Genomic DNA, 27,841 nt, shown 5'->3' with positions numbered 1-27,841 from the left:
GTTAGGAAAGAGGAATTGTAGCCTGAGAGTGATGGTTCAGACCACTAGCATGACAGCAGTTATTTCTGATGCAAGTCATGGGTACCACCTTCTGATAAGCCACCGTTTATAAAGCATAGTAACTGAAGGCTTCATGAATGATGTACTAATGAGTCATAGATCAGTTTATCTAAGAAGTTATAGGTCATAAATAAGAACGACTTCTTGGGTTGGCAGCTTGAAAAATTTCCCATTAGCCTGTCATTTTATTTTTTTAAAGTTTTTTTTTTTGGCCTTTTATTGGATAGTGACAGCCAAAGATACACGGGACTTTGTACATGGGTCACCAGCTCTACTAACTGAGCTGACCAGGCGACCTGAACCAGCAGTCTTTTTAAATGTTCATCTTATTTTCACGTGAAGAAATGTGTGTTTCCAAGTTAGTAGTATTCATGCGGTTTGGAATGAGTAGGAACAAACACTGACTTTGTCCAAAAAAAAAAATCCTATTAAGTTTGTATGATTGTTAAAAATAATAAAAATGCAGACGTAGAAAACGTTCCCTAAACAAGGAATAATCTGCTCTAAATGAATCCAGGTCACTGGTTTTACACAAACTTCTTCCAGTTACTGAATTCACCGTTTGGGTTAATGTACAGTTTTGAGTATGATCGTGTATTAACATTATATAACTGCATTATTACCTTCTAGAAAGGCTAAACATACAGCAGGTCAGTGGGGTTTTTCACAAGCTGCCAACCCAAAATGTGTCCTCATTAATAACCAATATTTAAACATTAGTCAATGATTCATGAACAGTTAATAAGCCATTAGCTTCACTTTACAAAGGGTTGCCTTGTTCACCCACAGTACACAAACATGCTATCTATCAGCATGCTTCCTGCATGTGACGGTGCATGCTCCACCTGTACTCGCCGCTGCAGCCACAGAGCTCCACACGGTGGCGCAAGCCAGCAGACTGACGCCGGCCGGGTTCAGGTGTGACCTGCTGTCAATAAATCGTGGTATAGAAGCTGTGCGAGGATCAGTCAGGCATCGGTCTGCTCGCAGGAAATGATGCATGAAGAGTAAAAGGCTGAGGAAGGATGTCCCGTTGCTGCACTACTGATAGTATGGTGCTGACATCATCCTCCTTCCCTCCATATCGCCTGTGTTCCACTTCAGTCTTATAACCTCTTACTCACCACACAGACCAGTGAGTGCAAAGGCGAATCACTTTGAGCATGGCGAGCTTTACGTATCCGACTTAAAGACGTGAATGATTCTGGTGGCTTTGTGCTGAGGACGTCAGTGTCCCTTTAGAGCAAGAATGACAGTAATAATAGTATTACAGTGTTTAGACCAAGCACAAGGGAGATGTTCTAATATAGTCTAGCATTAATATTATCCAGAGGGAAATAACATTCAGATGGATTTATCTGTTCTTCTGGTGGTGATGAATTATATAATGATAATGATGACTGTGGATTGTTAAAGAGCCTTTTTTGTTTTTGTTTTCTGTCTCTTTTGGGGTTGTGAATAATTAAACAGAAGTTGATCTAAATCAGAACTCTCTGAGTCTTCATTTCCAAGTGCTGCCCGTTGGTCCACATTGAGGAAATGACACTTATTGGGGTTAGTCTGTTATTTTAATACAAATCCTTTTAAATGTACAATATGTAATTTGTGCCGCTAGGAGCAGCTTATACAGTGTGATCCACCAGTGCACATCCACTGAGAATGGACTTGGACAGTGAAGGAGGAGACATCTTGTGTCCAGCAGGAAAACAACATTTGAATATTCAGAGATTCTTTAATGAGGTAGAAGGAGTATACTGTATGTATGTCTTATAAGTTGGAGGGAATCTTTAATTTGTATGAAGTCAGCCTGGTCTCATTAAATGACGTTAAACAGTGAAGCACTTTAATCAGACATTTTAGATTATTTGACTGTGAGCTGCAGCGTGAGCACCGATCACACCTACTGTACATCCACCTACACTACACAACTATTCTCACCTACACAGCACGATCTGTGGTGACACCCAGCCAGCAAGGCGTTTCTGGTAAATGAACAAAGTGTAAAAGCAAAACTAGGTTTGATCAGAGTGAGCTTTATCAGCAGGGTCAGATGCTCGCTGCGTTATATGGCGGAATATCAATGAATATGTGAATCTCCTTCTTGCTCACAACAGAGATCTAGGGTAGAAAAGTGTAGTGTCTGACAAAGTGTGAATGTAAGTGTTTAGTCAGATGGAAACCTTTAAGCCATGTTAGCCAGGGTTTTAATCTCATCAGACCTTTATGACCCCAGCAGTCACACAGAACCGCCACACTCCAGCCGTATGAGGACACTGATGTCATGTCTTCTGTACTTTTTCGTGACATTCTACAGTCAACAATAGAAAAAACAAAGATGTGGAGGATCAGGAAATAAAGAACCATAAGTGCTGCCTCAGCTCAGTGTAGAGAGGATGAGAGGGGTTGCCCATGATGGCTTTCAGCTTCCCTCGCATCCTCATTTCAGTCACAGCCTCCACACTGTCCAGCTCCATCCCTACCACCGAGCTGGCCTTGGCACCCCCAGTGCCGATGCCATCCCCCCAACAGACCACCGCAAAGAAGAGGACACTGGCCACTACAGACTGGTAGAACATCTGTAGTAGCCGAGTGCACACGTTGAATGACCTTAGCCTCCTCAGAAAGAACAGCCTGCTCTGACCTTTCCTGTAGAGGGCCTCAGTGTGATCCGTCCAGTCCAGTTTGTTGTTGAGTGTCAACCCCTCCTCTGTCTGTCTGTCTGTCTGTCTGTCTGTCTGTCTGTCTGTCTGTCTCTCTCTCTCTCTCTCTCTCTCTCTCTCTCTCTCTCTCTCTCTCTCTCTCTCTCTCTCTCTCTCACCCCAACTGGTCGAGACAGACGACCACCCACCTAGAGCCGAAGGATCTGTCCTAGGTTTCTGCCTCTTAACAGGCAGTTTTTCCTTGCCCTTGTCCCCAAGGTCTTGCTCATGGTGGTACTGTTGCGTCTCTGTAAATAATGTTATAAAGAGTTCGGTCTAGACCTGCTCTATTTGAAAAGTGTCCTGAGATAACTTCTGTTATGAATTGGTGCTATACAAATAAAATTGAATTGAACCCCCAGGAACTTGTAGGTGTCCACCATCTCTACCTTCTCCCCCCTTAGCTCAACTGGGGAGGGGGTCCTCTTGGTCCGCCGGAAGTTCACCACCAGCTCTTTGGTTTTTCCTGTGTTGAGCTGTAAGTGGTTTCTGTTGAACCATCCATTGAAGTTCTGGATCAGATCTCTGTACTCCTCCTCCCTATCATCTGAGATACAGCCGACAATGGAGGAGTCATCAGAGAACTTCTGTAGATGGCATGCTCCAGAGTTGAAGCAGAAGTCAGAGGTGACAGCACAGTGCTCATCACCACATCTGACAAGCAGCTGTGCAGTCTGACATAATGTGGTCTGTAAGTGAGGTAGTCTGTAATCCAGGCCACGAGATCCTGATCCACCTGCATCACAGAGAGCTTTTCTGCCAGCCGGAGAGGCTGGATGGTGTCGAAGGCACTGGAAAAGTCGAAGAACATGATCCTCACAATGCTCTGTGACTTCTCCAGGGGTGTAAGCTCTGCGAAGCAGGTAGATGATGGTATCATCCACGCCGATGTCGGCCTGGTTCGCAAACTGCAGCGGGTCTGAGGTGCTGCAGAACCAGTCTCTCAAAGGTCTTCATAACATGTGATGTTAAGGCTACAGGCCTGAAGTCTTTGAGAGCACTGGGACATCCTTTTTTGGGAACAGGAACGAAGCAGGAAGTCTTCCAGATCTTTGGCACCTTCTTCAACCTTAGGGAGAGGTCAAACAGATGCGGGAACACTCCTGCCAGTTGCTCTGCGCACACCTTAAGGACTCTCGGGTTGACGTTGTCGGGACCTTTGGCATTGTTTATTCGGGTCCTGGTGAGCTGCTGTCTCACCTGGCATCTTGTGATGACTGGGATGGTTGTGGCAGTGATTGGGGGGTGACAGTCCCCAGCTGTGAGGTGATTGGTAGAAAAATGGAGAGGACAGGGAGAGGGGGAAAAAATAAAGTATGGTTTATACAACAGCCCCAATAGCTTGCTGTATCTAAAATAAAAACCCATAGCACAAAGAATTTAAGAAACCTTATATTAAACGGAGAAACAAAGATAACATTTTCATTTTTAGTGAAATTAGAAACATGGCTCCTACATTTACAATGAACAACCCCTTAGCAGCTGGACCCCAGTGAGCTTCCATTTTTCCCCTTTATGGGCGGCTCTGGAACTATTGTTTTTGTTAGTTTAAGGATTCAAGGTTGTTTTATTGTCATTTACAACACAGGGTTGTAAAATGAAATTTAGATATAGTTTTTATTATTCCCAATATCAAAGGGTTCACAGTGGACAGTCCAGCAGCCCTGTTTAATACTGGTTTAGTAATGGGGACATGGTTTCTGTGAAGAGGAGCTGTGAAGATGATGTTCAGTGTTATCCACTCTCCGTTCACACCATCCTCACTGTCTCTCTTTTTGCTCTCTCTCTCTCTCCTCTGCAGCTCCAGTACAAACTCTCAGCATGTCACAGCCAAACCTCGGCCCTCTTCTTCTATTTCTGTTGTCCCCTTTGTTCGATCTATCAGCAGGATGTGGTTTTGGCAGAGCAAACAAGTTCTGCACAATTTCAACCATTTGAATCATGAACCACGATTCAAATTAGAAACCATTCACCACGCTCTGCAGAAGGATGACAAGAAAAGATGTGCCTTATTCAATATGATTGACGAGCTTCAGTGCCATACATTAACATACAGAGCTATTTACCACTACAACCAATGATTATTTTCATTATCACTTAATCTGCCAAGTATTTCCCTTTTTAAACTAGTTTTATTTAGAATCAAGTTAATCACATACAATCTCACACATTCAAAGCTTGTCCAACATTTTTAATTACAAAGAAAAGGCAAAAACATTACTCAGGAAAATGACACAAGTTAAGAATAGATATTGGGGATAGATATTGTCTTTAAATAATTCTCAGCCAGATACTGAATTACATTTTGTAATTGTGGGGCCATTTGTCTCCATTGTTCCACTGTAGGGGGTTGATTTTGCAGCCACGGAATAAGTATCACTTTCCTTGCAATTAATGAGCCTTTACATCTACGCACCATCCCCACAGAGTATACCTCCAAGAATTTTCTATTAATCGATTCAATCATTTGGTCCATAAAATGTGAGAAAATAGTGAAATCATCACAACTGCTGCTGATTTTTTCAACGTAATCATTGATGATTCATTTAAAGTCTATCAACTAATTGATTACTCAGCTTACTGTTAAATCTCTGAACATTATTATTATTCAAGTTATTTTTAAAATCATAACAGCAAGCAATAAGAACAAATTGAAGAATATAACATTTAAGAGCATAAACAAAAACAGCAAACAGCAGAATAAAACGAAACAAAATCAGAAAGCTGCATAAAACTGCAAACACAAAACTCAGGTAAGACCAGTTTAAAATATGATGACTGCCACACAGCACTGACATGAAAGGAGCTTTTGCTGGTTTGGTTTTTATTTTTTTTGACAAAATAAGTTACTAGCTACTTTCAAAATTCAAATTATTAATATAAAATATAAATTAATTAATTACATTAATTTTATTATTTACCTTTTTTTAACCAGATAAGTCCATTTCAAACCAATTCTCATTTACAATGATAACCTTAAGTAGCATTAAGTGAGGCTCGTAAATGGTGGATTGAAATTACTAATAGGTGTTTCTGACTCCCATTTACCAGAGTAACCATCATATTTTGTTTGTTAATTAGTATAATTATGGATGAATCTACTCAGCAGTATCATTAAAATGAGCTCCACCTTCATCAACTGCAACATTAGAGTGATGCACACATGAATGCATCAATAATTAATTAATACAGTAATATAATGTATATATATATATAGTGTTTATTATTATGAAATGGGCTTTTTGCCTCTGGTACTTTAAGTATATTTTGTCAATAACTTAAATATTAGATTAGATATATTTAGATTTATATATTAAATGCCGTATTGCATTGTGGTATTGCAACTTCTACTACTACTAAAGATCTGAGTGCTTCTTCCACCAATACCTCGACAACATTTCTATATTTTTAAGGCAGCAAATCCTCCCCACATCACAGGACACATTACTCTGAGTTTTGAACAGTTTAATCACAGAATCAAAGACTGATTTTTCCTTTTCAAGTTCTTTGATTGGAGGTCTGGACGGGTAAACTTAACAGGATTTCACAAGACTAAAACTACATGTGTTTATTTCTTTCATAACGTACTGATATCTGTGGTTTGACGATCTCTCTGTGTTGAGTGTGTGAAAAGAAAGCTGTTAGATATGGTGGTGTGCAGCTATAAGCGATTGACAGGAGATTCATTGGTTAACATTTAAGTCCTCTAGACATAAAGCTGTTTGTTACCGTCTTAAGTGAAGGTCATCCCTGTGAGCGGAAACTCAAACTTCACTGCACACCCATCATTTCCCAAATTCTATTCAAATGCTACTGACTCCTGAGCAGAGAGAGCGAGTGATACGTGCCGGCTTTGAACAGCAGCAGCTTCCTCCTCATGAGAAACGTGGAGGGGGAGGAGGTGAAAGTGTGCGGGGCTTTTGTCGGCTTTACGGCGCCGTAAACCAGAGGTGGAGGATGAGAGAAAACGAGAATGACGGAGGTGATGGAGTAGAGTGCTGAGTGAAGTCAAACCAGAGATGAGTCAGGAAGGAGAAGATATTTCAGTAGTAGAAGAGGGAGATGATGATGAGTTGAGAACAGAAAGCACTCCCTCATTCACTCTTCCTACATAAACAAGGCTTTAGTAGTACATCTGGAAACTTACAGGAGTGAAGCATTGCATCAGGGTATATTAGTGTTGACTTCGACAATCTTCAGCAATAACAGGCAAACAACAACATGAAAACAAGACTCATAGTTCCCTCAGTGAGTCACCCTGTGTAGAGCTGCTAAGGCATGTTAGAGATAAAATAAAATACAAAAATACCCTATCAGTTAGGCATCAATCAGTTGTGGTTATGGACAGTACAGCCTCCGTAACAGTCAGTGTACTTTGCAGCCAACAGATTTTTGTTTTGAAATGAGAAAAACTAAATTCCAGACTATCATATATCAATATGTGGAAGAAAACGGGTCAGGTTTTTTTTTTAATTTTCAGTTTTATATTTCTGTTTTAAAACCAAAAAAACCAAAAACGGGATTTTTCCCGATTTTGGTTTTCTCATTTCAAAATGAAAATCTGCTGGCTGCGAAGTACACTGACCCGTAACCTCTTCCTCTTTTACACTACTGCTAAAACTCTAACTGATGGCACAAATGGCCCAGCTAGAAAGGAATGTCGGCTAACATTCCTTACAACTTTAATTAGCTTTTGAAAAATGTTACCATAAAACATTTGTATAATGTTTTTAGAGCATGTTATCCTACTCTAAAATAACAACAATTATTCTCTGAACATTGTTAGGATGGTTGGGGAATCATGTTCATCACCGAACATTTCTACAGTGTTTAGAACCTTACACTACCTTGATGAAGTACGTTGTGGGAAATAAAAATAAATTAAAACTTTCTGCTGAAAACATTACTAGTAACATAGAACATTGCATGGTAACATCAGAGCTTTTGTAGAACAAACAAGTTTGTTTTTTTAAAAAACGTTTAAGAATGTTAGGGCATAATGTTATTTATTATTATATATTATTACTACACATTTTAAGTTATCACCAAATTTTTTTCTAATGTTTTTTTAGAGAATGTTACCCTACCTTTAAGAACATTCTGGGAACCAAATAAAAACGGCACTGAAAACATTAGTAAGAAATTGCATGTACCATTCTTTGAACATTTTTAGAACCAAAAATGTATAGCTGGGGAGTTCCTTAACCAATTGACCCCTCGCTCAGAACCTCAGTCAACTTTCTTCTTTCCTGTACTTAGATATGCTATATGAAGATGAAGATGGTTAAAGCATACAAGAGACACATAGTTGCATAGCTAACATTAACACTATCTAACTAGGAAGCAAATCTACATACATTTTTAGCATTAGCATATGTTAGCAGTATACAGTATTGTGTTACAAACATTCTTACATGAATATTACATACTGTTCAAATTGCATACATGTACATACCTGTGTATAAATAAATTATCTATTCAACATTTCAAATAGAATTATTATAAAATTATATTATTGAAAAGTTACATATACTCCTTTTCTTTTTACCAGTTGGCATAAAACAACAAATACACAATATATATGTTACATACAATACATACATTAAGTATGAAAAATATGAGGTAAGATTCTTCAGATTTTCCCAAGACAACTGTCAGATGTTATTATAGTGTTTGGACACTTTACTAAAAGTATTGTCATTCCACATCATTTTTCGTTGTTGTTTTTTTCCTCCTATGTCAAATATTGTGTATGTGGGGCATTATTACTGCTCACATTCAGGTTTTGTTATTGAATAAAAAAAACAAACACTGTAGAAAACACTAGATTAGATCATTTGCATATATTATTAAAAACAGTCCTAACAACAACAGCAACGTGTATACCCTCTATAATAAACCCCCAAAATAAATGAATACAATAAAGCAATAGTTACGGTGCCATGTGTGAGGTAAGCCTTGCATATGTAACACAGCATCATTAGATGAACCTTCAGCAGCCCACCACTAGTCCCGTCATTACAAACTCATCACAAACCAACAGTCAAACCCACACACTGTCGGCATACAGTATGTCATATGTCAGCCGTGGTATGGGGGAAATGTGTAATGTAAAATACTTCCAGTGATTTCACTCAGTGAGAACGTCGGTATGAAGAACACACGAATCTGTTAAAATCATCTTATTCCACACTGTCTGATTGTATATGTGTGTCGTTGTTGTTGCAGATCTTCATTGATATGAATATATGTTTACACAGAGTAAAATGTCAGTATTTTTTATTTTTTTCCTTATTTTATACCCATTCCCCCAATATATGTGATCCTGTCAGACAGTGTGGAATAACGTCATTCTCCAGCCGTTAAGGTTACGTTCACACTGCAAGCCTTTGCGCTCAATTCTGATTTATTGCTCAAATCAGTTTTTGTTTGGTTGTTCACACTATCTTTTAAATGTGGCCCATATCAGATTCCAAGTCACGGTCCTGAAGTGATCCTCACCTTTACAGCCAAAGTCTGGGACAAAAGTACAAACTAATACAGTGAACCACTGAATTGGCTATGTGGTCATTTTTATAGAATTACATGTAGGCGCTAATTGCAAATGCAAAAACTGGGACCTCAGTAAATTTTCGTTTGATAAACCAGTTCATAAAGCAGCAGCACTATAGACCGTATGGTTATTTCTGCCAAAGAGGATATGTTTTCAGTACCATATGTTTGATTGTTTGTTGTTACGGAAAATCTACTAGCCCTATTTTCTTGAAACTTGGTGGAAGGGGGTGGCATGGGCCGAGGAAGAACCCATTCCATTTTGGAGCAGATCCAAATCACAGGACTGATACCCAAATTAGTTTCCACTTTCCCATGGCAGTGCTAACTGTATTTTTTGTGCATGGGCGAACCTGACATAATTAAAGTAATGGGTATGCTGTGACTAAACATATAACAAATAATAACACCTCAAACATCACTGTGGATCAAATGCAGCAGGAATGTAAGAAATAAGATATCAGGGGAGTGATTCTTCTTGATTAATCCAGAATTCTGGGTTTGCTGTCCTCTGCAAAGCCATTGTAATTTGTTATGAATGGTGTGCAGATTGGTGTATCACAGAAGACTGGGCTATAAGCTTTGACAGAGGTCTACATTCTTGGGTGCCTTCTAGTTCACTTTAAAGGTGTTGTATTTAACTTTCAGACTAGACATCACGCTACAGGGCAGGAACTCAAAATATGTCCAGTAAAACTTCCTGTTTCTCTAGCCTCAGATTGTTATTCTCAGTGTCTGACAACATTATGGAAAGGATCCCTAAAGAGACAGACCTTTTGTTTAACCACAAACAGCTGTAATATCACTCTCCACCAGACTCTATAGACAAAAATGTTAATTTAACTTTACAGATAATCGTAAGATCATAACTTCATTCAAAGTGAACAGAAACAAAATAAAACTCACTAAAACTGTCTTTGTTAGTCTTTCCACTGTTCCAAGAGTCATCAGCTCTGTTTTGGTCAAAATAAATATTTAATACACCGAGTTGGCTGAGAAAAAGCAGTGTTAGTGGCTCTCCAACAGTTGCACATTTATTTGCACGCTTAGCTGGACCAGAGCAGTAAACAATACTCTGGGAGAGGGAGTGTAACGTGTTCTCTGTTTGGGACTCATCATGACTCCACTGTATCTTTACATAGCCAATAGGTGTTTGCTGCTATGATAACGTTTTAAATCTCATATATATAACCTAAATTTGGTAAACAAACTAGAGCTTTGATAGTCTGCCCAAACCCAACTGGGTTTAGGCCCAGTTTGGGCCCAAAACTGCTGTCATAAGATTTTAAAATATATATTTAATATTTTATTAATAATGCATGCAACTGTAATGAATGAATGTGTTATTTATTTGTTTAAATTAAAAATTAATCATATTGTGTTATTATTCATTTGCAGTATTGCATTTATTATTCAGTACAACTGTTTCATTGTGTAAAATCACTAACACACAGTTTCCATCACGCATGCTCCTCTTCATCCCTCGGCCTCTCCTACTGAAGCGCTGCTGCACTCACCGAGCGGAGGCCTGTGACTCAACAGCGTGCTGAAAAAAAAGTGAATTCACTCAAGAGTCACATAACTCTTCCCTTCACCTCTTCCTCCTACCTCTTCCTCCTTCCTCCCTTCTTATCACCATTTCTTATTTTCCCCACCCCTCTCTGCCTCTCTTCACCCAGCTCGCTTTGAAGGGAGGAAATCTGCACTTTTGCACATGCAGCAGCAGCAGCAGCAGCAGCAGCAGCAGCAGGCCGGGGATGAAGTGATTCACTGTATGGAGAGAGAGAGAGAGAGAGAGAGAGAGAGAGAGAGAGAGAGAGAGAGAGAGAGAGGGGTTGAGGAGTTTACACCTCTGCACCGTTTCCTTTCTCATCAGTTTCTCTGTTGTTGGACGTCTTGATCTGATTTGTCGTCTGCTGTTTGTCTGTCTGTCTCCTTTCTCCACCTGTTGTTCACTGGCACTGTGATGGATCTCAGGACTGTTCTCACCATCTCAGCTCTTTTACTTGTGCCTGCTGGTAAGTGCACTTTATCTTTTGGGACACGTAGAACATTGAACAATAGACTCACACACAAACACAGACATCAACTTTAAACACACACACACACACACACACACACACAGACAACTTCAACACACACTTCCACAGTCTCCATCAAACACACACACACACACACACACAGGGGAAAGTTTTGGTTTTCTTACATTTTCTTGATTTTATGAATTATTTCTTTTTGCTCTATAATTGAATTTGTCCACTAGTCAGTCGGTTGAAATGTGAGTGAGAGATGCTTTGCTAAAGCAACGGTGCAAAACACAATTTTAGAGTGAAGTGGAAAAATATTTACGGGAAGTTAGACTATGGCGGCCATAATACACTGGTTTGGTTGTGATGGTAGCATTAGCCCACTGACTGGGTGTAAAAACTAGAAGCAGTAGGCTACCACTGAGACACCTGAGCATGATTTGTACAAAAATACAGAAAATAGCTTTGGTGCATCCAATACACAACAAATGAGACTAATATGAGGAAAAACAATACTGAATATGAAAGACGTAACATGACAAATTCTCCATTTTGGATCCAGGTCTTACCCAGATAGTACAAATGTGTTTCCTGTGTCGATACCAAAAGTCTTGAATATCGTCCACTCCTGGGTGCAGACACTAGCCTGAAGCTAGCCCGAGGGCTGCTAGTCGGAGCATGTTGATAATGTAACATGTTTTCTCGTGTGGCCCCCAGTTCTACCTACCAATGTCCTGCCTGTAAAATCACCTCAAGAGTCGGGCTGCATCAAAATATAGCATGGGCTCCATTCACGCTCAGTTCCAGGGATATAGCAGATTTAGCAACAACTGTGTTCACTATATAAACTATTTACCAAATAACAAAGCTGTTTATAAATCCAGATGAATATTATGCTGTTTGCTTTAATGTTAGCGAACGTTGCTATATGCTAACAATAGCGCTGTAGCATCCTCTGAAATGGTCCCTTCCAGTCCTCATCCTCTCAAACGGACAATCCGGTGATGAAGTCTCCTCTTGTGTGTATGAAGTGCACACGTCGTTAGCACTTTTCACGTTGGCCCAACCTCTCGTATCTTTGGTGCTGAATGTCGTTCGCCTCAGACTGTCGGAGGCCTCTTGGCCTGCTGCTTCAACAGTGAACGCCTCAACATTCTACCAAAGCGAGGAGACCTTTCTCACAGCAGATATTTGGACTCATTAATTAGCAGACTGATAACATTTATTATGATTGCTGCTTTCCATTTAGTGGTCTTGCACCACTACATTGCTCCTGTGTGTTGTGGAACAGTGTCACAGTTTATGTTAATGACATCAGGTCAAATCGCCTTCTGTGACACTCAGTGAAACACTGAGGGCGTGAATTATTTGTCTGCCTGCATAAAGAAAATAAATGGATGAAAAAAAACAAGCATCTATCAGTCCCTAGATTCAACATGCATATACTTACATATTTTTTAACAGAAGAATGATGATTACACATTTCCGTTGGGCGGAAACCTTGTTTTTTCATATTTTGTCATGTTTATTTTATTTTTCCCAAAAATGAGTGCTATCGGTCACCCTTTACTGTGGGTTTTAATACAAATATTCAACCAATGAAAAGTATTAAAACTAGCTAACTTTGACGACACTGTCAATTATTGTAGAAATACAGGGTTTTTCTTCACTTCCTGAATAGTTTTGGACATACGCCCGACAACGTCTATGTGTAAAATGCCTGCTCAGAGGTAAAACTGTGTTAAGACCAACAGCTCAAACGCAGGTCCCTCATTCACGTTGATGAGAAGCATTGTTGGCACAGTGAGGGTCAGAATGCATGCACGTATAATTGTTCCTAACTTTCTGCACAACAATATGTCCTTCAAGGCGTTGCATTGATGCACTGAAGCAAATATTTGGAACATAAACGCAGAAAATATTGATGGATCAGTACCATGGAGACAGTGTGATAACTTTCCACAGATATTAATCCTGTCTGCAGTATTGTGAACCTCTGGGCAGTGTTGTCTGATACTTCATGGTTCCCACACTTAAACTACTGATCCTGGGTCATATTACCTCATCTCCCCTAAAACAACACCTTCCCATAGATACAGTTGTAATACAGAGCAGTTCTCTGTCTGAACAGAGTGCAAGGGCTTTGAGGTAGTTTTAGAACCCTAACAGCTGCTATGAGTGGGGCCCTGAAGGCATCACTGAGTCACTATGACAGCATTACAACAGGCATAACAAACAACAAATGATACTGTATTACAATTAGTTGACAAGCAGATAATTATTTGCAGGTAAATATAATCAAATATTAAATGAGAAATGATGATTTCATTTTTTAAATCAGCTTGAAACACACCAGAACTGACTTCCTATAAAGTCTTGATTTCTGACCGTAAATTGAAACCAAGCGTTGGCTCGTCATACAATAAGAGATATCCGCATTAGTGTGTGACGAATCCAGAGCCTTCTCTAACTTTGTCACTACTGTTTATATTTGACTGATTGACTGACTGGAATCAAACTGATCCCCGGACGTTACCCACCACTCCCAAACAGTCAAATAGAAAGAAAGAAAACCACCTCCGCACACACACACACACATTTTGTTGATTCAATTCTCATCATCAGTTCAAGATCCTTCAAGGCACAAATGTGGCTGGAAAAATTAATATGGAGAAATCTTTTGGAAAACTTTTCCAAGCTTTCGCTTTCCGTCCTGATTGTTTTGGGCATGGATGAGAGATACTGCATGAAACAGAATGCACACCTAAACTGCAAAAACAATGTAACAAACGAAGTAAGATGAGTTTATATTTGGATTTTAAATCTAGTTGGACTCGTTTTAAGAATGAAAAGAATATCTAAAGCCAACTCATTCTCGCGATAACATCCGATCAGGGACCTCTGCGCCTACCGTTGAGAGACTGCTTGTGACTCCGACTGAGCTTGCCTTTTCTAAACAGCCATTTTTCACTGCACGCATTTTGCCATGTGACAGCATGAAGAGCAGAGGTGTTGATAATTAAATAATAAATAAAGGCTTAATTCCATTTAGCTTCATATGTTTTAGGGTGCTGCTATTGTTCGTGCAAAGTTTTATCTTTGTGTAATTTATCATTATTCAGATACACCTCAGGGAAAAAATAAATCACAAATTACACATTTTATCAGATGTGTCAGCAGTCACATTATTTGCGCCTATTCCCAGTATGAATGGAGAGAATAAGGTAGATTGATACTAAAGGTTGATTGTGTCTCATTAAAGAGGCCGCTATGGTAATGGTGCAGAGAGCAGGCCTACAGCTAGGTCGCCCACCCAAAAAACTTTAAAAAAAAACCATCAATGGTTTAACCTTTTCTAGGTAAAAAAAAAAAGAATAAAAAAGAATAAGAAAAAGAAAAAAAGGAATAAAAATATATAAAAATATAAAATATATAAAATACAATATACAAAAACACATATGCAGAATATACATTTAAACATCACCCTCAGGAGCAAAACTGATGTAACAAATAAGTTACGATAATATAATTACCCACAATGTATAAATAACAATTATTCTTTATTTTTTATTTATTAACCCTACAGACATTCACACATCAATATCTGTGAAGTGCACTCATATACCTTCACACTATATATCTGTATGTAGGTATAAGGACATGAAAGCAAGAAAGACCATCTCTGAAATCAATTTTCAACCTGACTCAGCAAATATGTGAAGAAAAAAACTAATAAATGTACCAATAAATCATCCTGGTCAGTCGGGGTGGGATCTGGAGGCAGCGGCATTACTCTTGTGGGTGGGAGGTAACAGTAACAGGAGTATATTGAAGTAATTGTTCAGGTATTTTTGTTATGTATAAGTACTTTATACCTGTACTCCATTACATAGGTAAATACTTAGTTATTATTCAGGCTCTACGCACAAAACGTGAGCAGTTTATGACAACCTACTTTTAAAATTTCACAATTTCAAGTTAAGATTTTCAAAGCATTTTTTGTGCTTTCAAATTTGTATTTGTAATTGTAAAATGTGTTATTGTCTTGAAGAAAAGTGTCAAAGTACTTCTGCCACCACTGGTTACCACCCTTCCTGTCAAATTCCTGTTATTTAAACATTTTATATTAATTCTTTTGTGTTGTAAGATATGAACTTTTGCACTGAACTATATTCTTTTCACAGATATTGCAATTGCAATCACGTTTTTATCATTGTAATTATCATTCTTTTATCTTTTATCACAATGTTATTTTCACACAAATTGTCAAAAATGTTTTTTGGGGGGTTTGTACCAAACAAACATGTTTTCTTAAATCTGCAGAACGAGATGTGTAGTTCAGGGCGCCTCTGCAGCACTACATTACATTACAATGCTGTTTGTCACACAATTTATCTTTATCAATATATTGCAGCTCTTGAGATTTGCATATTGCTCTTGGCTATATTGCGAAAATGTTTTAATTAATTGTGCAGCCCTATTAAAAACATTTACAGTTTAAGCATCTGAATTGGTTATATTAAGATAATCGTAATCAGGCTTCAAACTAAGTCATGTATTTGAGAGAGGCTCAATTTATTAAAAGCTTGTTTTGCTTGTTTTCCAGAATCATAAACAGGTTGATTGCCAATAGGTTTTCACATACAGGGAATTTGCCTTGTATAATGATAAACCCGGTGCGAGAAAATATAAATAAAGATGACAGCAACTACTGCAAGTCAAGAAGCATACATAAAAAATTAAAATGAGAATAACATGAAAAATTATTATAATAACAACACGCACAATGTGAGGTGAAGTCCAATAATTCCACTGACAAACAAGAGAAAAGTGGAAAATAAGTCAGTTGCTGTTGTTAACCTTCTGATCCGGGTTCTGCAGCAAAAAATTAATTTCCAAACAAAAAAAAACAAAGTGCACCAACACACTGAGACACTTAATGTCACTTTGGCTTGATAGTAGCAAATGTCACTGCTTTACAGAAAGCATTTCTGTGTTTAGAAATTCTCAGAATGTAATTGCAGAAGTAGATTCTGTGCACTGAATTACAGTGTGAGTACAATAATATAATTCATGGGTTAAACACATCAAACCAAATGAGCTGAGCTTGTTGAATTGTGCTGAAAGAGCAGCCTCAACTAGTGCTGAATAAGTTAGAGAAGATAGCATTGATCAATTCTGAACTGATAGGCAGGGTGCCGTCTGATTAATGACCAAACATATATAATATACATCTAAAGTGATGGGCTAGGAACAGAACAAAGGCAACGAGAAACAAAGACAGCTCGCTGACTCCATCAATCGCACTCTCTAAACTCCAAACAAAAAAACAAACCTTCAGTGGTCTCTAAAACCTTTTATAGAACTTTCAAACGTTGGTCCACCCAAATAAAAAAAAAAACAGCATATTTTCAGATTTGCCCATAGTAACTAGCCGTGCAGACGGTTTCAGTTCTGTCTGCAGAGGCTTTGAAATCCATGCCGCTGAAACCTGTGCGCCACCCCAACACAGCGGAGCTGAATCGAAACAGGTTTGTGGTGTTTATAGCATCAAAAAGTGACATTTTAAAACTGACAGAGCTGTGACTGTTTCTACTGAGAAAACAGTTTAAAAAGTTCCCGGTGAAAACTCAGTATCTGCATTTCTAGTGTGTGAATGAGAAAATATGTTTCCTTTTTTTGTATTATAAAAGTGAAAACTAATAATTAAGACCTACTGGTGTCAAGTGTACTGAATGTGTCTTATTTTATTATTTAGTTAATAATGTAGAAATAATCCATTCTTTCCAATTGATTTTGATAATTAAAACAATGGGTGGGTATTTACGGAATAGCGCTGGCGTTGTCATCCGACAAGTTAAATCATTTTTTTTTGTTGTTTCTATTATTCATTCAGTTCGTCCACGACAGCGCTAACTACTGTATACTAGTCTATACTATATGGTGTACATCAAGGATCAATTGTATTCTCAGACCACACTGAATGCTAATTTTAGGAAATGTAATTAGTCATAGGAAGATGTCAGTTACAGCGGGCCACAGCAGAGCTGCTTAGCCATGTGGTAGACTGGATGTCAGATTGTTTGCAGCTGAACTCAAGCACCTGGACTAACATTAACGCCTTGTTAATCTGCTTTAACACATGAGCTGTAGCTCTGCTTCAAAATGTGCAAATTCTGACCACTGCACCATCACCCAATTTTAGCCTCCACTGTCCAGAGAGGCTTCTTAGATCTACCAGTTAGGTCTTAAGTGTTCCAGAGTTCAGGTTCAAGTTAAAGAGGCGTTCAAGATTTTGTTGTACTGGCACCTCAGAGTTCTTATTCATTGTGAGAGGCCTTACCAAATGCTGTTTTGTTGATCGCATAGCACAGTTCTCAGTGTCAGCTGAGTTCCATATATGCACACACACACACACACACACACACACACACACACACACACACACACACACACACACACACACACACACATTTTATAGGTCAGGCTTCAGAGAATATTAAATGAGATAGTAATACAGTAAGTAAGCTTAAGAAATTAGGTTTTTCTGTTGGTTGTTTGTTTTAAAGATGCCTCCTCAGGGCGTGCAGTAGTGCAGTGTGGGAGGCTACGGGACGTTCGGACTGTATAACTGTGATCAAGGTTTAAACCAGACTATCACAGGGTTTAAAGGTTATTGTCAGCTCCATTGCCCATTGGTTCATACTGAAGATGCATATCTTTCAAAGGCTCACAAATATATATCTCACTAGTTTTCATCAACCGTCACTCAAACAGGAGGAAATAGTGCATTTCTCAGGGATTGGATTGTGAGTACAAATAAACAGCAGTGTGTGTGTTCATGGTAATGAAAGAACCCAGACCAATGGAAGTGTGGCTGATGAGATTTTGGACAACAGTGGAGCTCTGTGGCTTAGAGGCTTTAATACACAGACAGTATTTGTTAGTAATGGTAAATGGTAAATGGATCTGTACTTGTATAGCGCCTTTCTAGCCTTCCAACCACTCAAAGTGCTTTTACACTATGTGCCACATTCACCCTTTCACACACATTCACCCACCATACACACTCACATTCCGATGCATGGCATCGGGAGCAATTTGGGGTTCAGTATCTTGCTCAAGAATACTTCGACATGTGGTGGGAGGAGCCGGGGATCAAACCACCAACCTTCCGATTAGATTATAAAGACAGTTATTACCCAGAATGAAGGTAATTCCACATTGCTGGAACCAAAAGGTTTGTGACTCCAGGCATACACCACAAACTCAAAACCATTGGAATATTTGAAGAATATTCTGTAGAAGAATATTGAATATAAATATTTTATTTTCTCCTTTTGTGTGAAATGACACGCTAGGCTTGCAGCAACTTTAGCAAACCAACAAATCATAACCGGTCAGCACATGAAAGCGAAATAATCACTTTCTCTAAATCATAAAATGAGTATTGTATGAAGGTTCATGTAACTTGAAATGTATTTATTTATTTGAAGTTACCAACAAATGTTTCCAAAATGGTTCAAACTCAGAGAAATCAAAATCAAATTCAGAGGTCAGTGTTGGATTATTTTTGTAAAAAGTACATTATATGTGCCGGAAACATATCTCAACCCAACCCTCAATTACTTACTACTATTCTGAACTTTAACAATGGGACCTATAAACTCAATAAATGTCTCCAACTTTACTACAAAAGCACCGTCCTCTCTTTCTAGCGTCTTTTTAGGAGTATTATCTATAAATAAAAACAGATTTTTTTTCTCTGAAAATGCAGAGGAGAAGGGGGAATTTTTTTAAACCCAGATTACTGTCGGCAGGCCTTCCTTTCAGGCTGCAAACACCCCAAAATTCTCCACCAGGAAGCTAGTCTTGCGTGTATGTTATCTGAAAGGCGAGACACAGGGCAAATAATTCCACAATAACTCACTATTACTCTTACAGCTTAAGTGCTGTGAGCACTGTTGACCTCTGTGTCCTCCATACTAACTTATTTCTGTCTTACAGAATCATACCAAACAGTGTTTAACAGCACTACCAACACCAATGAAGCCAACAGCACCAGGAATTGTTCCTGCAACAGCAGTGTTCCAGTAACCAGTCCTAGCCCCACCACCAGATCCAACAGCCCTGCACCTACCCTGCACCTCCTCAGAATCCAATGGGAAAAAAAGGGTAGTTGTGAAGGACACGTTGAGCTGATCTCCTACAAAGCCTCCAACTTCCAGCCCATCTGTTATAACAGTAACACAAACAAGTGGCTTTTGGAAGATGTGTGTAAGAACAAGAAAGGTTGTAAAGGCCCAATGAGCTGGAGAAAAGGCAAGACGCAGAACTGTTCTTACATCACAGAGAATGGAACAATGGTTGAGTCCCACTATGAGACTCTCCGGGTGCAGTGCACAGGTTGGTCCACTGTCTGTTCATCTGTGTGTGTGTGTGTGTGTGTGTGTGTGTGTGTGTGTGTGTGTGTGTGTGTGTGTGTGTGTATGTGTGTAAATTAGCTAATTTCACATCCTCTTGTAGTTTGACATTTTACTCTCAGCAGCAAACATGATGCAGTGTTTAATGACAGGAGATGTGAAAGAAGAGGACACCCTGATATTGTCACAATGTGAAACACCACTCTTAATCCACCTACAGATTAAACAACACATACAATGCTGTTTTTCTATAATTTTTAAGATGCATCTGTGTTTAATATTGTCTCAATTTAAGGTCCATTGTGTAACATTTAAGGTCTTAATCTATTGGCAGAAATAGAAAATCAAGTATTAGGTAGGTATCAACCATTGACAGTATACATATATAATAGACAGAACATCCGGGTCTGTGAAGTGAAGCAAACACAGAAGTGTCTTAAGCTCAACACATAAAACTCAGATCAAACTGTCAAACTAGGCAGTGCTGCTCAAATGTGAATTAAGATTCTGTTACTGTGTTGACTATTTCTCTTCTAAAATCGTTCCACAAACATATTTTACTGTACTGTTTATCTGAAATACGAGAACGTGTGTGACCAGGCGAGCTGCCATTGTTATTACGGACGAGTCGAATATGCAGGCAATGAGAGAAAATCTACTTGCAGTATGTCACCTCTGCTGGCTCCGTCAAACTGTCATGGCGACAACCATAATGCAAAACTCGAGGCTCCAAAACAGTACTTTACAAACCAATGGGTGACACAAAAGACACAAAAACTACTTGGTTAGGTTTAGGAAAACATCATAAGTTACATCTGTGACCTTAGAATGAGTTCTTTTTATCTAGTATGTCTCATCTACTTAAAGATGGCAATCTTAACTTTAGAAGTAGTTTTTGCTATTTAAGTGTTTGCTAGCAATGAACTTGGACCCAAGCTGTTTCCGTAGCAACCCAGTCCAATCAGCAGCCGTACTGTAACGCTGATGTAGCTGGTGGGAATCTTTGGGTCTCTGGAAATTATTTTATAAAGAATCTAGACATGCTCCATGTGAAGTGTCCTGAGATGTTATAATTTGAGGCTATATCAATAAAACTGAATTAAATTTAATCTAATTTAATTGAATAGCGTCTGATCTGATGAGTAGTGTGTAGATCCCTCTGATCAAACTGGAACAAAGATATCTATCTTTTCTGCTCACGCACACTCAGCAGTGAAACACAGAGAGAGCCCTGCAGCTGCTGTTTGAGCAGAGTTTTATCCTCAAAAACAGGCTTTCTGTCTGCTTTTGTTTGTTCTGTGTACTACTACAACAACATCAGATACACTGATCAGATCATAATTACAGGCTAAAAATCTGTTCCTGTTTCATCTACAGCTGATTGAACAGAAGCATTCTGGCAGGGTTGCCTCAAAACGGGAAAAACATTCTGCGAATGTTGGCGAATGGAACCACTTAAAGCACTTTTTGAATAAATATGGGGTGATACTCTAGATTCTGAATTTTCAAGATGCAGTACACTGTAAAAAAGAAAGAAAAAAGGTTTACTTTTCCTGTAAAAAACTAGCAGCTGTGGTTGCCAGAACTGTACTGTAATAAATACGGCAGAACTTTTTCTACTATTACAGTAAAATGATATCAGTACTGTTGATTTAAACATTTTTACCATATAAATACAAGTTAAGAAACCGTTTTTCCCTATGCTGTATAAAAGGTTTTTGCCATGAGATATGATGGTGGTTTTCTGTGTAATTTACAGGCTATAATATAAGAAAACGACTTTATTCTGTATAACATTTTTTTAAAATAGTGTACTGTAACCGTCTAAACACTCACAATCTTGGTCTAACTCATCTGTCAGATTTTCAGTGGATGTTTTCCAGACTTGCATGCAGAGATGTAGTCTGTGTTTATAAGGCTCCAATAAAATTGGCCGTTTTGTAATATTTACAAAGTGTTAAAGACTGAGGGCTTTGAGGAAATGATTGCAAATTCCCTGCAGATTATACTGGAGCAGTCTGTTAGGTTTGGGGTCATGAGGAGAAGTAACCAGAAAATTCTGAACCTTAATCATTTTTGGATGAAATCGGCTTTCCTCAGAGCTGCCTTAGATAGAAAACAAAGAATGCTTCTGCGTGGCCTGTTTAGTTAGGAGAAATTACCAGAACAACACCCATATTTTGCTTTGTGTGTGTGTGTGTGTGTGTGTGTGTGTGTGTGTGTGTGTGTGTGTGTGTGTGTGTGTGTGTGTGTGTGTGTGTGTGTGTGTGTGTGTGTGTGTGTGTGTGTGTGTGTGTGTGTGTGTGTTTGTGTGTCCAGCTGAGGTCCTCCCAGATCTACAGGGGCAGCTGAAGTCCTACAAAGTGGTGACAGGTTTGCTCTGCTGTGTGCTGCTGGTCCTGTTACTGCTCCGCTTCACCAGACCCACTTTCAAAGCCCTGCAGAAGAGATGTGAGTACAGACACACACACAACAAACACATAGCACATATGTACATATGCACACATGCAATTTCATGCAATCAGTACTGACCTGAAAACGCAGATATTTTCAGTTTAAGACTCTTCAGATTAAAGATTATGTCCAAGAAAGTCTTAAATCCAAAGATTCTGTCAGACACAACACAGCAGAGCAGAACAGCAATACACAACACAATATAATACAATATGAATGAGTGTGATGTCTTAATAAACCTGTTACTGGTCAGAAATCAATTTGCCTGTATAAAGCCATCAGTTCTCATGTCTTCCTGCTGCCTTTGGTTTGATTTGGTCTGGAGAAAGAAGTCAGAGCTCTTTAGGTGTGGTCAAAGCTGTAGCTGTTGGTCATCATCAGTGGGTGTCTGCACCAGGTGTGAGTCACAGAACATTCTGGTTGTGTTTCAAAAGATTCGTCCAGCAGGAAACTGATGTCCTAGTGTGGGAGGTATAGAGCCATTGTAAATGCTGCCAGCTCAGAAGGACAGGAGACATTTGGTTTTTGGTCTCTGGTCCAGTGTCGGATATAACAGACAGAGAGCTGTGCAGCAGAGACAGCTGGCAGTGTAAGGAAGGTCACCTCTGTAGAACGTCACACCAGGCTGAAGGTCTTTGCACAGCAGTGAGTTTTTTAATCCGTCATCCGATTAAATTTGTTACACATAGAAACCTTGCACACTCAGTCCAATGCAAAAACAAAAAATATCGAACCTGTTCTGAAATTTTTAATGATGGACGAAGTGTCATAGTCAGTGTGCAAAATTTAGGACAAAAAAACAGACCTTGTGTTCAAAGGCCCCGAAAGCGCCAGCTCTGTACTGCATGTAGAGAACTTCACCATAAGCAACAATAAGCTAAAATACATTTTCACGTATTATTTTATTTTAACTCCTAAAATTGGAGGGTGTGCCTTGTTTTGTCTGCTAAAAAGTTTCCATCGTTTTATAAAATGTTGTCATTAACTATTAATTCATGTTCCATTTAACTTATTTAAAAAACTATGAATGTCATGTATTTAGCATTTAGTAGGACAACTCTGACTGGTGTCCAGTGTCCCTGGTTGTGAACGTGTAGAAACCCATCACTCACACAGAAAGCCACGCATTTACCTTTTCAGGTATAGAGTCATAAAGATAGCTCTGCTTTGATATGTCCAGTATACATAGATTAGTTAGGGTGTCCTGTAACCCCGGTTCAAGTACATCTGGGGTCTTAGTTGCATATCATCACCTCTCCCATCATTTCCTGTCTGCTTCTTCTGTCTACTTTCTAATTAATGCACACAAACAAGATAAAAATATCACCAAGGGTGAGATAGAAAAAGATTTCTTCTTGTAAATTGAACTGACCCTTTAAATGTATGGCCAACATACTGTCAACAAAAGGTGCACATATTGCAGTAGGTCACTGCAGTTCAAGATACACAAGGTCTCATCCTGTTTCACACAGACAGAGCCCCCTAGAGTCCACTGCTGATGACTTTGTAGTTCTATGATAGTTCTGTGCCCTGCAGTATTCACATGCATGTTCAGTGGTCTGATTGCTCTGTTGTTGGTTTTCAGTGTCAGACAGGAGGCAGAATCGCTGGATCGGACCTACACAGAGTCACAGTGGTGAGTCTCTCACACATATTCATAAGAATAAGCAGCAGGGAGATTATGTGCTCTGATTGCAGGGATGATGGTATGTGTTTATATTATGCTAAAAATTAGCTGACACTTTATATATATATTGTTTACTGGCCTATTTGAGAAACATATTTGTTTAAATGTTATAAAAATGAGTTGAGACTTAATGACCACAGGAAAATGTGGGACCTGATGAGAACCACTGCACTAGAGCACCAAATATGGATTCATTAAAAAACTATCCTCAACAAATGCACTATTTCCTACTGTCTGAGTGGCGTTTGATGAAAACTACAGTAACAATAAGAATAATATACACTGTAAATATTATAATAATTATATAATTTTATAAGGAGTAAGGTCTAGAACTACTCTATTTAAAAAGTGTCCTGAGATAACCTTTGTCATTAAATGGCGCTAGACAAATAAAATTGAACTGAATTGAATTGTATTCAATCATTGTACAGTGGTGATATGATTCCAGTTTGTTCCATCAACTCAGTTTCATTAAATTTACTTTATATCATTACAAAAATGTAAGCCCCAAAACCCTAAAATTATTTGGCTACCATTTTGATAATTGATTAATTGTCAGCTGTTTTGACAGGTAATGTAATAATTGGCTTTAGTGGAAGAAAACTGAGTACATTCAATTTAGGTGGTTACATTTGCAGTTGCAATAAGTGGAGTGTAATGTACTTTCTAGTTTTAAATTAATTTAAATTACCCAAGTTACCGTAGCAATAAATGCTTGAGTTACCTGTACTCTAATCGAATATGTTTCATGTTTAAATTGTTGAAGGTAATAAATCATTTAAACGGTTCAAGGCAGTCAGTTTTACAGTGCAGAATGACACCAGACTGATCATTTTAACGTTTGTCTCAGTGTCCTACCATCGAGGAAAAACTGCAGTTAAAAACAATGATGGGGAGAAGAGGCTGTCCTACCCTGGTAACATACTCACACACACATTTACAATGTTAGACCATGCATACAGTCAGATGGTAGGAGCTCACTGCTCCCCCAGCAGTCGCTCTGTTGGTTTAAATCTGGCTGCTCTTCCTGTGTGTCATCAAATCAGCTCTGGAGCGACTGGCGGTCAGTGACAGCAGGGAGCCTTCATCCAACAGGAACAGTGACTACAACTACTGACACGTCTTGTCATCCTCCATCCTCCATCATCATCATCATCATCATCATCATCATCATTATCATCGTCATCCTCTATACATGGGCTGAGCATTCTTACTTGACTATTTCTGGATTGTATCTTTGCGCAGTAATATCAGACCTGTTAAGATCATGTAAAAGCGATAATTCATCTCTTTGTGTATCTGCATTTGCTGCATCAGATACTGAACGTTTTGTAATAATAACCAGTAGTTGGTATTTACAGCCATCAATGTATAATATTGTATCTAAACTCAGTTTATCAGCTCTTGTAAAATGAAACCAGAACGTTACATAAACCTCACTGAAGTTATGTTGAACGCACAGTTAAACCCCAACCCTGTAGCAACTGTAATGCTATTTATACATCTAGATTGTTTTGGTGTGCCGAGTTTTGGAGATATAAAAAAAAATTATTTCAAAACTTAACAGCAACGTCTCTTTCCAGAAATCATGACCCAGTTACCACTCACAACTAATCCACAGAACTTGGGGTGAGTGGTTTCATGTTAGAACTATTTTCTTTCTACCAAACTACACCCGCAAATCGTTGCTGAACATTAGCTATCCCAGTGGTGCTTGGTGAGCTAACATTACACCTCAGTGGAGGAGGACATCATCAATGTTTACATTCTGCGCAGCCACAAGCCTCTCGTTCATGATTGGATGTATGCCGATACGTAGAAAAAAATAATGATTCTATTATATTGGAGAGAAGGCAGACAACTATAGGCCGATATCTCCAAAACTCAGCAACTCACAACAAAACTGAGAAAAAATCTGAATGGATAAATAACACTTCAGTTAAAAATATGTATTTTTTATTTTGGGGGATAACTGTGAGATATTTTACACACTTTTTAGCCATCATTGTATATTGTGCTCGTACATTCTGGTTTTAGCAATCACAAAGCATCTCAAACTGTCCTGAATGGTGTTGCCCTGCAGTTTCAAGTTCTGTCCAGGTGACTCCTGGATATTTGCCCGACTAGCTTGTTCACTAGCAAGCTCCAACAACAAGTTGTTAGAAGGTGTATTTTTCACTTTTAGCTGCCCTTTCTTCCGGTCTTTGTGCTTAGCTAAACACATTCAGGACCTCTCTCGGCAAACGGCAATAAAACTGAGAAACTCAACAAGTGGCAGCTACCAGCAAGAGTAGTTTCCAAAATGGCAGAAGGTTCCTTTAATCATAAAAACATTCATAAAAACCTACTGAGAACATTGATTCAATAACATGTGATTCACTGACACTGTAATAATGAACTGCATTTCTTTTGTTGACAGCTTGTGATTTTTGATTAATATTGTGAACTATGTATTTTCAGTAAACAGGATCTAAGTCGTGTTTGACCTGATTTGTTGTCTTTGAAGTAGGTGAATGGAAAATGTTGTAGATTTTGGAGAAGACAGAAAGACAGAGAGGAGGAGGAGGAGGAGGAGGAGAGAGTGAGAGACGAAGGTGGTTACTAAGTGCAGAGATGTGGTTTCCTCTGCCGTTGACACCAACTTCCTGTTTGTGTTATTTCTGTCATAACCTCGATAACTTTGCCCCTCTCCTTCTCTTCTTTCTTCATTGTAGTCTTCTCATGTTTCTTCCAGTCCCTCCTCGTTCTTTTCATCCGTCTCTTGTCTTTTCTTTTGTCTGCTTCTCTTCTTTTCTTCCTCCCACTTTCTCTTTTCGTCTCATAAGTGTTGAAGTCAGCTTTGAGGTTAATCGTTCATTTATCATCATCGCTGATTGGATTTGAACAAATCTTTGTGGAAAGCTGCCCCTGAATAGTTCCTGTTACACTGATGGAAAGTTCTTTAAAGGCAGTGCCGTATTTTACGACTTGGGAGTGAGGCCGGGTTGGTCAATGCTGGTGGTTCACAGGCAGATTTAGAGACTCACCGGTTGTTGTTTCTTGGCTGGCTCAATTTAAATGAGGATTGTTTTGAATTTGTAATTTGTCAATCAACAGCATCATCAGCTGGTATCATTGATGGTATCTTTTCAGAAATTAAAATGGTTTTTCAGAAACATTTTCGTGTACTGTTTATCTGGAATATGAGATTGTGTGTTGTTGTTTCCTGCTACAGAAACTGCACAGCCAATGAGAGCAGATCAACTCGCAGTACACCAAACTCGAGGCTTCGAAACAGTATTCCACGAGCCGATGGATGACATCACAATCAGTTCACACTTTGCTGGTATACAAGAACTTTACACCAATGACTGTAAAGCTCTTTAGGTGTTGGAACTCACTAAAAGCAAACATTATCAACCTGGTAGAGCTGGCACCCAATGTAGCAGTGAGTGCTAGCTGCAGTGGCCATGGGTCCGACTGTCTGGGGCAAGAGCCTTTTTGAGGAACTGCTGAACCCGTCCAACACATCCTCAGTGGTGGAGGCAGCGTTTCTTGGAAGAAACCTCACCCATATCCCTGAGATACTTGAGAAGCTAAACGCTCTGGACATTGTCGTGCTGTCTTGGCTGACATGCCTCTAAAGTTTTCCTAGTGGACACAAGATGTCTCCTCCTTCACTGTAAAGTCCATTCTCAGTGCTTATTTGCCCTGCCATTTAAAATCAGATCAGAGATGAATGTGAAAACATCCTTCTAGAATCAAACATCATTTAAACATCACACTGTAGGAACAAAAGCAAACACTGATCTATGACTGAGGGGCTTAAATATTTCAGAATTGAGTGAACTACAACACAACATCATAATTAATTTATATTTTTCATAATTTATCATAGGTTGTTTCTGCTGCCCCCAAGTGGACAAAATCTATTTTTAATTGTCTCTCTAATTGACTGCC

General features: G+C 38.9%; 1 protein-coding gene across 3 annotated transcripts in view; it reads left to right on the top strand.

Annotated features, from left to right (window-relative positions):
* The first annotated feature begins 11,048 nt into the window (after positions 1 to 11,048).
* LOC127355362 (uncharacterized) overlaps positions 11,049 to 27,841 on the top strand; it is a 126,389-nt gene continuing 109,596 nt past the window's right edge. For 2 of the 3 annotated variants that reach the window (XM_051386174.1, XM_051386173.1), the window contains exons 1-6: positions 11,049 to 11,329; positions 19,346 to 19,744; positions 22,081 to 22,212; positions 23,801 to 23,851; positions 24,753 to 24,818; positions 24,949 to 25,040. In XM_051386174.1, coding sequence (XP_051242134.1) covers positions 11,278 to 11,329; positions 19,346 to 19,744; positions 22,081 to 22,212; positions 23,801 to 23,851; positions 24,753 to 24,818; positions 24,949 to 25,019 — 771 coding nt within the window. In that variant the 5' untranslated portion in view covers positions 11,049 to 11,277 and the 3' untranslated portion in view covers positions 25,020 to 25,040. Of the gene's footprint in view, positions 11,330 to 19,345; positions 19,745 to 22,080; positions 22,213 to 23,800; positions 23,852 to 24,752; positions 24,819 to 24,948; positions 27,060 to 27,841 lie in introns of those variants that run through there. The other variant, XM_051386172.1, reaches the window with a different exon arrangement.

The sequence above is a fragment of the Dicentrarchus labrax genome, unplaced genomic scaffold, assembly GCF_905237075.1.
Source record: "Dicentrarchus labrax unplaced genomic scaffold, dlabrax2021, whole genome shotgun sequence".
Classification (NCBI taxonomy): domain Eukaryota; kingdom Metazoa; phylum Chordata; class Actinopteri; family Moronidae; genus Dicentrarchus; species Dicentrarchus labrax.
The sequence above is the reverse complement of the archived record's forward strand: the minus strand, read 5'-3'. Positions and strand labels throughout refer to the sequence as shown.